Source organism: Pipistrellus kuhlii, unplaced genomic scaffold, assembly GCF_014108245.1.
Source record: "Pipistrellus kuhlii isolate mPipKuh1 unplaced genomic scaffold, mPipKuh1.p scaffold_m20_p_15, whole genome shotgun sequence".
NCBI classification, from domain to species: domain Eukaryota; kingdom Metazoa; phylum Chordata; class Mammalia; order Chiroptera; family Vespertilionidae; genus Pipistrellus; species Pipistrellus kuhlii.
The window spans coordinates 34,178,304-34,192,991 of record NW_023425460.1 but is presented as its reverse complement, the minus strand read 5'-3'; the positions used below and the strand labels follow the sequence as shown (position 1 = coordinate 34,192,991).

The window sequence follows — 14,688 nt, the reverse complement described above, 5'->3', positions numbered from 1 at the left end:
CAATACATGGCAGAGCTTCCTAACAACTAGTTAGCAAAAACACAAGCTGCTTCACAGAGCTATGGACTTGAATAATTAAGCAGAGTCTGAATGATTACACAGTCAAGGATAATGCATAGATAACTGTTTATATTAAAGCTAAAAATTACCTGAAAGGACTTTTACATACTAATTAATATATTTTAATACCTCAAAAGAAATGAAATTTTAATATTATTGAGCATTCATTAAATTTCCTAACTCCACAAGCCAAGTACAATACATTCACAATTAAATTTTTTAATTAGAAATTACTCTTAGGCTCTAAATGAAAAGTGATGTTACATTCCAAAAAGACTGTACAAATTACATTTATCCAATAAAAAAAATTAAGAGATGAATCTCATCACTGGAAGTAAAAAGTATTTTTTAAAAGGACACATAAATTGTAATATAAGTGCCCATTAAATGTACAAGTTTGAATTTTGATAAGTAATTTTATCATATTAATCAGATATCTATGAGCATGAAAAATACAACTTTGTGTTTTAGAAAACTGTAAGAAAGGGTTATAATATATTGGGCTATTTGTACAGAATTTGATAATTTTAACTCAAAAGAAAATCTAAAAAATGGTAATGATCAGAAAAGTGATCGTAATTCATAATTTCTCCCTCTCGTTAAAAAAATTAATGTTTTGCTTACTCTTTTAGAAGACTATAGAGTCCAACAGCTACCAATAAAAAAATTAATCTAATTTCAGGAGAGGGGAAATAGGGGGTTGAAATCAAGCTGTATTCTATCTATTCCAGTTGTATATGTCAAACAAAATTATAGTGTTAAATGAACTAGTCACTTCCTATAGAAATTGTGAGAAAGAATACAGCCTGGAATTCCAGACTTAATTTAAAACTACAAGAAGAATAGCAACTCACTATTCATTATGGACAATTTGAATAGTGAAAATTACAGTTAAATGTAACTAAAATCACCACTTTTAATATGGCTTTTCTGACCATATCCATAATTAAAACAGCTACATAAACATATATGCAATCAAAATGTCACTTCACACCAAGATAAAAATCTAACCACAGCATTCAATTTCTCACATGTGCAAAGTTCATAAAATACTTTTGGGAAGATAATTCTTAAAAAATATAAAAATCTCAAATTAAAAATTGTGGTGGTGAAGATAGAAAAAGAACACTGTATTAGAAGTGTTCTAGTTCTAATCTCTTTGAGACTTTAGGCAGATCACTTAGACTTCTATGCCTTGATTTCTTCATCTGTAAAATGAATACACTCCATCCCTACATTAGGGTAGTGGCAGTGGAATCAAATGTGAAAACTCTGAAGAATACTGTACTAGAAAGGTCATGTCAAATTATTACTGTTATTGTCATTATTGACATTATCATCTATCAATCTTCTAAGATTGTAACAAATAAAGCTAATAATGAAAGGCACATGTGAGCCAAAGAAAAAGCAGGTAAAACAGGAGAAGGCATCCTCCTACAGGCACATGGGACTTACATCCTGTATTTGGGCGTTGAAGACTGCACAAGATGACAATTGAAAAGACTGAATCATGACCTGAGCAAGACCCTGTGGATCAGAATACAATGCACCTCCCAGGTGAGAATACAGCTGAATGACTTTTTATAAATGGAAAAAAATAATTATTTAAATGTTGAATTTCTTGAGGCATGGAACAGAAGGGCCTCTTTCTCCTCTGTAAAATGAAGGATTTGAACTAGATCAATGGTTTCCAAACTCTAAGTTTGCTGGCATTTTTTTAAAATCAGTCAAACCCTCTTTTAAAAAACTCACCAAAAATACATAAAATTTATAAAATAGATAAACAGTGGTACTGCTTGAGTTGAAGTGGAAGCAGGGGCCAAGATCTTACTTTCTGAAAGATTCTCAAGGTACTTCTTTCTAAACTCAAGAGCTACTGGAAGCACAATTTGAAAACCACTGGACCAGATGATCAAATACATTCTAGCTCCATGAATATATGGCTATTATTTATAAATACTCAAAAAAAAGTTTAAAATAGATTCTGTAATTAAGTTTTAGCACCTTCATTAAAAGCAGTAGCTAAAGAGAAATACTTGAAGTTTGTTATACTAAATTCTTCATTAAGTTTACAAAAACAATTATTACCTTCAGCTTTCACTGGAAAATATAGGCTAACACCCAAAATTATATGAATAATCACCAACAAAATTTTATTAAAGTATAGGATGACCTAATTCATTCAATGCTAAATTCTCAATTTCAGCTCTATAGTCTGATATATTACCCTTTGGAATTTAAAAAGTCTACATTCCTTTACAAGGCAAAAATTTTATTATTATCTGATTTAAAATCAAATTACCCAAAAACATACATTTAACCAGCAAGGACTTCCCTTTTATCTAATAACAATAAATGGCTAACAATCACTAAGCTAAGCTGGTAAGAGTTTAGATTGGGCACAGAAAGGGTAGTTTGAATATGAGAGACAGTATGTTATCGTGGTTCAATGTGGAACCAAACTTGGCTAGACAAGTACTCTGGTTTTACCATTAACCAGATGTGTGATCTTAGAAAAGTCACTCAACTTTCCTGAGCTTTTAATTTCCTTGCTGTAGAATGGAGATAATTAGGGAAACTACCTCATATGTTGTGAGGTTAAATGAGTTTGTACAGATAAAGCATTTAGAACAGTGCTTGATACATAGTAAATGCTATGTTTGCTATTTAGTGATCTCCATATCAGTCAAGAGAAAACTTTTCACTATTAAATTTTTTAATTCTGAGATGTTTATTCTTCTTTATGGTATTAAAATAGTCTCTCCTTTGAAATGATGGTGACAAGGAAATGGCAGTTTTAAAATATCCTTACTTGGCAAAAAATTTTAAAAAATTGTAATGGCAATCCATTTGTCATGGCCCCCAATGTTTTCTTGGTTATATCATATGTTTCTTTTCAAGGGTCTATAAAGTTTAAAAGTCTGGGAACCACTTCTGAAATTATATAAAACCGTATTAAAAAGATAATATAAGCAACAATTATTAATAATATATAATTCATGTATGTTCTTCCTTTCATTGACATATGTAACCATAAATTGAACTCACTTTTCTTTGCCTCCAAGTTGAGTGAAAACTTAATTAAAAGAAAGATGATTCCTAATATGAAAAACCTTGTAGAGTCACATGAAATAATTTATATAAGTATATATTGAAGCCCTGGATGGTTTTGCTCAGTGGATAGAGCGCCAGTCAGGGGACTCAAGGGCCCCAGGTTCGATTTCGGTCAAGGGCATGTACCTTGGTTGCGGCACATGGAGGCAGCTGACCGATGTTTCTCTCTCATCGATGTTTGTAACTCTCTATCCCTCTCCCTTCCTCTCTGTAAAAAATCAATAAAATATATATTTAAAATATATATATATATTGTAAATACTAATTCATCTAATTTAATAAAGAATTCACTCATATTAATTGGCTCAGCCTTATAACCTAGAATCAAATTTATAAGGGTAAAATAGTCTATTTTTTTAACTGCTAGATTCTGAGTCAAAAAGAAAAAACAATAGACTTATATTTAAAATTGGGCTCAGCCAGTGTGGCTCAGTAGTTGAGCATAGGTAGGTCATGAACCAGGTAGGTCGCGATTCAATTCCCAGTCAGGGCACATGCCCCCCGGGGTTGAGGGCTTGATCTCCAGCATGGAGCATATTAGCAACTAAAATGTCACCATTAGAGTGCCTTTAGAAACTGCCTTAAGAATGCCCTGGGAACCTTTGTATGACATACAAAGTTAATAACACATACACTTAGAAATTACCCTTCCAACCATGATTTATTGAGCTGTTAGGATAATGCTGCTTTCTGTTTTTAGTAGCATCAAGCTGCTGCTGTTACCTGAGCATGCTGGGTTTGTGCAAGCTCCTCTTTCCTGCGTTTCATGAGCTCTTTTCTCAGCTCTTTGGGTGCACTCTCCACTTCATTTATAACCTACAGTGTATAAGCATGCAGGAGGTGGGGAAACGATACTTTCTCCACGGCAAGTATTTGTGTGAGCAGACAAGCTACAAGCCAAATACTGAAGCTGTTAAAAAGTTGAGCATGCATTAGCATAGGTGTTAGTTTGATGGAAAAGAATGAAAGGACAGAACATGCTTAATCTCAGTGCAGAAAAGGGACATTATGCTATGTAGAAGTTGCTTAGTAGTTGCTTAATTATCCCTATATATCATTCCCTCTAAAGACCCAAAGATAATCAATAAAGGATTACTTATAGTACTGATGCTGAACTAAGATAATAAATTCAACTGACCTTCTTGAAAGATCATAAAATTATAAGCATATCTCTTGACACTGTTTGAAATATTGGGCATAAGGAAAGCTAATGCCCCTTATAGAAGGGAAACATTTCATAATTAGCTTGATAATTTTAAGTAAAATCCACTCAATGAGATCAAAAGAACAATGGGGTAAGTAAGCCTTAGAACACACAAAGGAGAAATAAATGGATATACATTTTCTTTTTTCAGAAAACACACCATTTTATACACGGTGTGATAAAAATGAATATATCTGACACTTTTGAGTTAAATTAAAATGACATTCTCCTTTGCTGATAATTTAAGCCAAACTTAATTGTCAAGTTTAAAAATCAGTAATATGAGCACTCATAAAATAAGTTTAATTTGCTTTGACTTATTATAACCAATAAAACATAACATAAAATAAAATATATTTTAGAGTTCTTTCTTTTAAATCATTTCAAAATTCTGGATATGTATTCCACCTAAAAACAGACCTGTAATCCAACTATGAAAAATGATCATGTATTCACACAAGTAGAAGCACCAAAAGCAACCAGATTCCAAATCACCACATGCTATTGATGGTTTGTGAAAAAGAATGATTTTGATTTAACAGTGTACTTAAAATTTCCCATCAGTAATTCCTCATGAAACCAAATCACCATGAAAAAGAAGAGACTCCCCAAATGCAAGAAGTTCAGTGATAAGGAAAAAAATACATAATATAATTATTTAAAATATGCATTATCATGATCTCAAACATATTCACTGGCTAAAATTCCCTTACCCAAAACAGTAATAATAACTAGAGGCTCTTATGTATCTAGGATTAAATCACATATTTATCTGTAAAATTTTATTTATTTAATTTGATATTAAAAATAACCTCTCACCTAGCTGGTATGGCTCAGAGGTTGAGCATCTACCTATGAACCAGGAGGTCACAGTTCAATTCCTGGCCAGGATACATGCCCAGGTTGTGGGCTTGATCCCCAGTAGGCAGGAGGCAGCTGATCAATGATTCTCACTCATTACTGATGATTCTATCTCTCTCTCCCTCTCCCTTCCTCTCTGAAATGAAAATATATATATATTTTTTTTTAAATAACTTCTCAATGAAAACTACCCATGGTTTTAAGAGAATTAACATGTAGCCTCAGTAAAAGTCATACACCATGATATACAAAGCCATTTTATGTAAAATATGACAAAACAGTAATTTTAAGAAATGATAGCCACTTCAAATTATATACCATTTCATTCATCTTTACCTAAAGAAATCATTGAACACACTATATTTATTAATGTTTGATTCTATCCTTTTTAAAGTAGATCCTCAAGTTCAGCAATATGAAGTTCAATTTTCTGCATAATTTAAATGTTAAAGTCAATGGAGCTGGGTATTTGAAACATACAAAGTGAAAATGCATTCACTAGTTTAGTTGAGTTGTTTTGGTTCCAATCTAATACAAATAATATAATTATTGTTCCTGGGTCCTTTAGAATCATGAAAATGTATCTCCTCCTCCTACACTAAAGGTACAAAATAAATGATAAAATTATCTCTGAAAGCTGCTAATATATTAAGTTCTCTCAGTTTGGGAAAAAAAGACATACTAATCCAATATATAAATCTTCTTTCTCAATCAATGATAATCTTTCATACCACAAACAAAATTCTACCACAATATGGAACAGTTTCAGAAAAAATGAAAAAATTCATCCTATTCAAATCACTTTACAGGTGTTTTCTATCTTTGATTCTTCAAAGTATCTTACAATTTGATGAATTTATAGATACAATTTTGAATTTCAGATTATTTAGCTTTTGTTTTGGTACAATGTCAAAGATAGGCAATCAAGTTAATAAAAAGAGAATTTTAAGTATGAATTAAATATATTATTGCCTCCTACAAACACTGTTTTCTTGAAAAAATACATCTGTAGTATGCCTTAAATGCTGTATTAATAAAAAAAAGAAATGATAATATGGAAGAAAAATGAAGATTTGGCTCAACGTGTAGTTGGATATTTACTGACAGATTGTGAACTTGAACAGGCCATTAAAACCTCTTCTACTCCAGCCCCTGAGCAGTAAAATGGGTTAACATCTGACCTTACTACTAACCTACATGACTGTTGGGAAGGTAACAAAAAATATAGAGAGAGTCCTATTTAACTAGTAAAGGTAGCTTTAATAATTAAAAACAGTAGTTACACTTACCTCCTTTTTTCGGTTCTTCAATATATTCTGAAATTTGGACAATTCTCTCTCTTGTTCTCCTTTAATGCGTTTAGCTTCATCTCGCAAGCGATTTGTGTGTTCTTGTTCTAGACGTTCAATAGTCTGTTTCTGCTGTTTTTCTAGATTCTCAATTTCTTGGTCATATTGTCGCTTTTTGCTCTGTAAAACAATGTAGCTCAAGATCATTTTATTTTTCTATCACTCATATTAACTATTATAATGAAGATGTTTACTAAGAGGACATAACTAGCATTTTAATTTAGATGTAATGAATATATATAACCTTTGTAGTACTGAACAAGTACTACAAAGGTTATATATAAATGAAATAAAACATATAATTTTTTTAAAAGTCATGCATTTCTTTTCTTCTAACATGGAAAATACATACAGTTGACCCCTGAACAGGTTTGAATTGTATAGGTCCACTAATATACAGATTTTTTTTTCAATAAATATACAGTTGGTCCTCTGTATCTCTGGATTTCACATCTGCACATTCAACCAATCACAAATTGAAAACAGTATTTTCGACCCATGGTTGGGAATCTGGGGATGCAGAGGGCCTATTGTATGCATTGTTCTACATCTGCAGATTCTGGTGTTTGTGGAGGGTCCTGAAACCAATCCTCCGCGATACCCAGGGACAACTGTAGTTAGGTCTTTAAGGAGTTACAAGTTAAGCGTGGATTTTCTATTGCACAAGGGAAGGGGCAGGGCTACAGGTTCATGCCCCTAAAATCCTGCACTGTTCAAGTGTCAACTGTACATTTTCCCATTATACAAGCGGTAGAACGTTGCAAATTTTTAAAGAATCTAGGAGAATATCCAATTGCTATGAAATATTAAAGCAAAAAAACCTCTACATTTATACAACATGTTTGATAAATCAAAGGTCTTATCTGAAGTCTATTTTAATTATGTACCATTGTCATTTTAAGATTTATCCTTCTTCATTAATTTCTTAAAATAAACATCTTATATCATTGAAATAAATCTTTTGGAATTATAAATCTACACTTTTCAACAAAAGATTGCTGCTCATATAAAACTCGAGTAACATTGCAATTTTGGATAAGAGAGAGCTAAATATTTGTAAAGGTCGTTTTCTTTAACAAATTAAAAAGCAAAACATTCTAAAAAAATATCCGGGGGAGAGGGACAGGAAGAAACCCAGCTTTTATAAGGTTCTAGAAAATAGAATATATGTATTATAAAAATACTCAGTAAGAAAAAAAGTCCATTATTTTTTTAGGAATTCTCAGTTATAATCCAACAAATGTAATCAATAATACCGTACTTCACACAAAACAATTCTTAGCACTTACAAGAACAGCAAAAGAACTATATTTAAAGTATAAATATACTGTAACATTTCAAATTATCTTTTTCTAACCTACTTAAGCTAGATGTTCAACATAAGTTATCAAAATGTTTTACCACATTACTAATACCTTTAACTTTGGGTACTAGGTAAAAACCAAAAGACTCAGTTACAATTACCCTTGACTAATCAGCACTAATTTATCTAGCATCTGTGAATTGTCTTAAAAAAGCCCCCAAGAAGTTCTAATACTCAGCAAGGTTTAAAGATAATTGTTCTAGACTGGCTTAAAATCTTGGATTCCAAATCTGAGAGGTCAAACTGTGACATTGAAAAATGATCCAACAATAAGCACACCAAAGAACTTTGTAAACATCTTCATGATTCCAGGTTTTCATGATGAATTTTATTCAAAGAAAAATGATGACACTGATCACACTATAAGTCTGTGATAGGAAGATGAGGATGGACCCCCTTTTGGGCAAAAACACATCATAAAGCCAGAAAAATCTAGTCATCAGAGAACAAGATCTAAAACCACTAGTGGGTTTTTTCTTAAAGCATCAAATTTCATAATTAACAAAATGGTACAAGTATTTAAGATTTTACCATCATTTCTTGCTCAAAGCGCCGGAAGATTTGCTCTCGCTGCTGCTGCAATTTGCTATTGAGCTGCTGTTGGGCTCTTTGCTCTTCTTTTTGAAGAAATCTTAATTCCCGAAGTTCCTGGCGTCTAGATAAAATGTAATAGACATGACAGAGGCAGAAAACAAAAGTTATACCTTCGAAGTATAATGCTTAAAAAAAAAAAAAACTTTAAAAATAATTTTTTGCAAACGTAAAAGTAATAAAAGAATGGTCCAAAATTAGCCAAGTCTTTATTCCTTTCTCTAGTCTTCTGACTTTGCAGAATCTAAAAAGAAGTCACAAAACCAGTTTTGTTTTGTTGATTTCAGAGAGGAAGAGAGAGGGAGGGAGAGGAACTTCAATGATGAGAGAGAATCATTGATTGGCTGCCTCCTGCACACCACCCACTGAGAATCGAGCAGCAATCCAGGCATGGGCCCTTGGCCAGAATCGAACCTGGGACCCTTCAGTCCGCAGGCGGATGCTTTATCCACTGAGCCAAACCTGCTAGGGCACCAGTTGTAATTATGTTGTTCTCTACTCACCTAAGAAACCTCAATTCTTCAGTTTTGGAATCACTATCCGTAACTATCTTTGACGTTGTTACACTCACTTCTACACCATCAACAATAAATTTGCGTGTTTTCTTCAATGTTTTCTTTTGTCTTCTTGTTTCCTGAGTGAGATTTTATTTTAGTTAGGCTTTATATGAGCAATACTAAAGATAGAAAGCATTTTCTTCTTTAAAAAAAAAAAATTGAACCACCATTAAGTCTACACATATAAAGACTATAAAGCAGTAAAACTCACATGTAGAACAAGTTATGTCATCTTACTTGACTTTCACATGACTTTACAGATGAAATCTAAATTTTTCAAGTCAAAGTATGACTTTTCATGATGTGCCTGTATAATTTTTATGATATTCTATCATAATCAGATAAGGACCCTTACAGTGGTAAGGATCAATTCACGTAAGTGACTAATTATAACTTTTACATGTTAACCATTAGTTTTTCCTCCTCTTTTCACCTTGTAGGTTCTCAGATACCTCTGCTTTCAGTTTAGGACCACTGACAAAACAAAATTGAATTCCTGGGGTTCAGCCCTTAAAGACTCTGAATTAATAGGGTTAAAGGTAGTTGGGAATTTATATTTTGAAAAGGCTCCCAGGTAATTTTTAAACAATGCCAGGATTAGGAGTCAAAAGCTATTTCATCAGAACAATATCAACAGCTCTGCTCTCCATTTCAGGGCTGGAGATGAATGTGTGATTTTAGAGTTATTAGCAAGATAGCACTTCTACTGCACCTCAAAAGAACCATATTTGCCCGCTAGCTACTGTCTGCTATTCTTTTTTTCTTCTTTTTTTTCCAAACTAAAAGAGAAATTTTATTTAGAAAGTTACAAAGATAGAAGTGAGCCAGTTGGGCTGCTAAACTCAGGAAAACAAGTTACAGATGCAGAAAAAGGGCCCTTGGAGCTTAGGAGAGGGAAAGAGAAAGGTAACACACCTGGAGAGAAACCCGAGAGGGAGAGCTGCCTATCACTCTTTATTAAGACCAAACTCTTGATTCCTCAACTGATATCCAAGTATTTTTTAAATGTAAACAAATAATAAAAATATAACACTCCTGCAAATACATAAATATGGTAAAAATAAAAGTATTGAGAACAGATAATTACTAGGTTTTGATGTGGAGGAAAGCTTAGAAAGCAGAGGGAGCAAAAGTAGAATATGAAAATACTAAACTCAAAATGCATTAGAATTTTAAACTGTCACTTTCCAGTTACCTTTTTGCAACCTCATTGTTCTATTCTCCAGGCTTCCAGTTTCCTCTCCTCCCCTTAAGCACCCTAACCAGGCTTCCTCTAAAATCTAAAGTGGGCTTGCCCCCAAAATAGATCTACATCCCCATAACCTCCAAACTTTCCATTTCTTCAGTTCCTACTAAAATATCCATAATTAACATGACCTTAATTCTCATAGTATTTACATTTTTAAAAAATTAGTATATTTTTATAGTGTAGCTTAAAAGTTACCATACATAGTTGCATTACTCAATAAGTCAGTGAATGGACTTCAGATTAATAGAATTTCAGTCAGTGAAACAAAAATAAAATGAAGACAATCTAGGCAAGACATAATAATCTGAGGCAGATAGGCAGGCTGATTAGTCATGCCCTAGTCTTATCCCCAAGGTCTGTTTTCCTAAGTTGTTTCTGCTTTTCACAGTCTTATCTTCTGCTACCTGTCAACCCAAACTCTCTGTCCATGGTTCACCTGAATCCAAATTCCATGGGATCTTTTGTTACAAATACTGATTCTTGGGCCCCACTCCATATTCCTGTGTAGCTCCCCCCTGCTAAGTCTTAAACACACTAATATTTAGGAAGTGCAAGTGTTCTGGGTTTTAGTTTTGTTTGTTTTCCCACAATGGTTCTCATGGCAGTAGTAATGGCTACGACTGAGGAAGAAGCAACAGTGGTGATCTGTGTGGGCCAGTGGTAAATCAAGGACTGTTTATACCCTAAACGTGTTTTATAGAAGATCATTCTTTCAAGATTCTCTCATATACTATTGATTCTTGCTAAAATAGTATCACCTATACATAATAAAGAGAACTCAAATCACACTAAGCAATAATATATACTGGTTATACCAAGTTGGCAAAAATAAGCAGGTACTACCAAAAAGTTTAAAGGTCACATCCACAACCTCTCTCCTTGGTTCTGTTCATTGATTGCCTTTGTAGGCCTTAAGAATTTTATAGGGGTAGCAAATACTACACTGATTTAGTGCTGCCCCATTTTCAAGACATTAGTTTCACATAAACTCTAAATTTCCAAAATGACAAAGGAAAACCCGAATAAGAACTCAAGTACACTTACTTGTAAAGATATTGATCCACTGTCTTTAGTTTTGCTTAGGAAGCTAGAGATGGATAAATTCAAGTCAATGCTGCTATTATCAGTAGTAGAACCAGTGCCTGAATCAGTATCATTTTCCTTTTGAGTCTCAGATTCTGGTAGCAACATGGTTTCAATTTTTGATAAAGCACCTATTTCCCCTTTATTTTCTGCACCATCAGAGTTGATATTGATACTAGGTATTGGAACAGGCTGAGGGTCACTGGGCTGTGAAGTGGCAGTAACAGTAACGTCAGGTTCTGTTTTAATTGGCACTTCGCATGGAATCTCTTTTTGCTCTGTATCTGTCTGAGTAGTGGCTTCGTGAGCATCCCGTGTTTCACTTTCTGAAGCCTCTTCGTCAGTCTGAATCACTGCACTTCTGACCTCTATTTCTTCAGTGCTACTTGACTCATTAATTCCAACTTCGTTTGTCCTGGGTTCCTCAGTGGTCTCCACTATATTCTCGGAACTGCTGATCAACTGTCTCTCACCTTTACCTTCTATAGATTTTTGATCTATCTCATTAGTTTCAACTATTTCTCTAAGAGAAACATCCTCAGTACCACCAACCTCAGGACCCTCCTTGGGTTTACTTGGTAATTCCTGACCTGCTTCAACCATTTCTTTCCCATCATTACTCCGAGCGTCCTTAGCATTGTTTTCAACTGCCTTCTGAGCAACATCTATGGCCTCACTTGTTCCTACTGCATTAGTTGTATCACTGATTACATCTTTTTTCATTTTCTCATCTTTTTCCAAATTCTTTTGGGTATCTTCCTTTGTAAGCTCAACTTCATTGTCAGTTGTTTGAATATCTATCTCTTTTTCTCCAGTCTCTTGAGAAACTAAATCAATTGTTTCTATAGTAGTATCTTTAATTTCTTCTTCAGATTTTATAACCTTATTTTCAAATATTTGTTGCTTTTCCTGATCCTTTCCTTCCTTAGGTTTCAGACTCTGTTCAATATTTGTTTCTTCAGTTATATTATTCTCTCTTCCTTCGTTGATTGACTTCACGTCTACTCTTTCTTGGTCTTCTGTGTCAAGCAGATTTTCAAGCTTGGGTCTCTTCTCTTCTCTCCCATTTTCCTCGATTATTATTGTTCTAGTGTGGAGTTCAACCATAGGTCCTAAAGTTTCATCAATACCCTCCACACGTTTTTCAGGCTCTTCAATAGTGGGTTTTTCATTAAGAACTCTGCTGTTAAATTTATCTTCAGGAGTATTACGTTCTGTTTTTTCTGAGACAGATTCCAAAATACAAGCATTTTGTGAAAGTTTATCTTCTTCAGAGCTGGCAATACTGAGGTCAGAGGAGGCACGCTTACTTGCAGGTATTGGCTGAAAAAGGTTTTATATATTTTTAGTGTTAAAACAAGATGGTGACCAACATTTTACTTTATTTATTTATTTATATTTTAAAGTTATCTACCTCATATATAATGATCTAATATATTTATTTGGTAAATCTGATGAAGTTATAAAAGTAGTTTAAAGAACTGATAGATCATCACATAATAAATATGATAAAAATGGATAGCAAGAGTAAACTTCATCTCTAAAATTAGTTTGTACTGCTACCCACCAACTAATCCTTAAATACAGGTATAATCATACCTCAAAACCCAACTCTAAACATTACCTAAATAAAATTTCCTTTCTATTATACTGACCAGAGAATTTTCTGTTTCTTCATCCTCCTCCTCCTCTTTACCATCTTCAACTTCTTCTGTTACTTCAGCCTTTGCCTCTGCAATCAATTCTCGGATTGGTTTGTTGGTATCCACAGTAACAAAAGGATGCTGTCAGATCATTAAAAAGAGCATGCTCAATAACACCTGAAATGCTTGTTCATAAAGTTTCAAAACATAAAACACATTATTATGTGGTAAAAATATGAATACATAGGTAGGAAAAATACAAACACCATCAAGTAACATTTCATCTAGGAAAGGAAGAAGGTAAAGGGGATTGAACAGAGGCCTATAACCCTTACTTGTACCTTTTTAAAGAATCTGAAGGAAATATGTCAAAAATAATGACATTATATCTGTAAGTACACATTTTTGTGTATGTTTGAAAATTTTGTAATATGAAATTTAAATTTAAAGTATGTTTCCAGTTAACTGTATAATACCAGTTCTTAAAAAATAGCAATACAGCCGAAACCGGTTTGGCTCAGTGGATAGAGCGTCAGCCTGTGGACTGAAAGGTCCCGGGTTCGATTCCGGGCAAGGGCATGTAGCTTGGTTGCGGGCACATCTCCAGTGGGGGGTGTGCAAGAGGCAGCTGATCGATGATTCTCTCTCATCGATGTTTCTAACTCTCTATCCCTCTCTCTTCCTCTCTGTGAAAAATCAATAAAATACATTTTTTAAAAAATAGCAATACATATAAATCCAGTTTAAAGCCTAAATAAAATAACAAAAAATTTTAAAGTTAAAAGTGTCTACAAACACCTGCTTTTTTAACATGGTTCAAATATTCTTTTTTCTTTTTTTTAATTTAAATTCTTTATTGTTTAAAGTATTACAAAAGTATCCTTTTTTCCCTATTGACCTCTCCCCAGCCGCTCCCACCTCCCAACATATGCCCTGACCCCCCTACTGTCTGTGTCTATTGGTTATGCTCATGGCTCTAATATTCTTAAGAGTAAGAAGACACTTATTATCTCTGTGTACTTGGCACTTAACAGTGTCTGTCACAGACTAAGGCTTTCAGATGTGGAGGTAGTAAAATAATAAAAGTGTGTTCCAGGGAATTCTTACTGCACAGAATAAGGCAATTTTTCCTGCTTTCACCAACCCCCTCCAATATAAATACATACAACTAACTTTTCCTATAACTCCTACATTATCGTGTTTTTGAAAACACGATAATGTAGGAGTTATACAGTAACTCAACCTAACAGTAAGTGCCTCAATATTTGTCATTCTTTTTGTTCACCTATAATATTAACTATCTGACGTTTTATTTCAAATATTATAAACAGGTCCTGCTATAAATCAAAATTATCCAATCACTTTAACACTATTTGTTAAAATCAGCAACGTTTATCCTCAAGTGAAATGAGAAACAAAATGGAAGCAACTAACAAAGAGGAAATAACTAAAAAAATAAAAGAACACAAACTCAATCAAAAAAGCACAGAAGGAATGACTTAAAAGTTAAATACCTTTTAGCAATGGCAGCACCTACTATATGCTGATAAAATAAATATTAACTACTATTATAATGTATTTTGAGTTTCCACAAAAAGCACAATGAATGAATCT

The 14,688-nt window shown here is 33.3% G+C and overlaps 1 protein-coding gene across 3 annotated transcripts in view; it reads right to left on the bottom strand.

The window, feature by feature from the left end:
- SLK (STE20 like kinase) overlaps positions 1-14,688 on the bottom strand; it is a 43,686-nt gene that overhangs the window by 13,113 nt on the left and 15,885 nt on the right. Inside the window, exons 8-13 of one of the 3 annotated variants that reach the window (XM_036438937.2) lie at positions 13,087-13,215; positions 11,393-12,754; positions 9,046-9,176; positions 8,483-8,606; positions 6,529-6,708; positions 3,898-3,990 (exon numbers count right to left, since the gene is read on the bottom strand). In XM_036438937.2, coding sequence (XP_036294830.1) covers positions 3,898-3,990; positions 6,529-6,708; positions 8,483-8,606; positions 9,046-9,176; positions 11,393-12,754; positions 13,087-13,215 — 2,019 coding nt within the window. The remainder of the gene's footprint in view (positions 1-3,897; positions 3,991-6,528; positions 6,709-8,482; positions 8,607-9,045; positions 9,177-11,392; positions 12,755-13,086; positions 13,216-14,688) is intronic. The other 2 variants (XM_036438938.2, XM_045582069.1) reach the window with 2 other exon arrangements.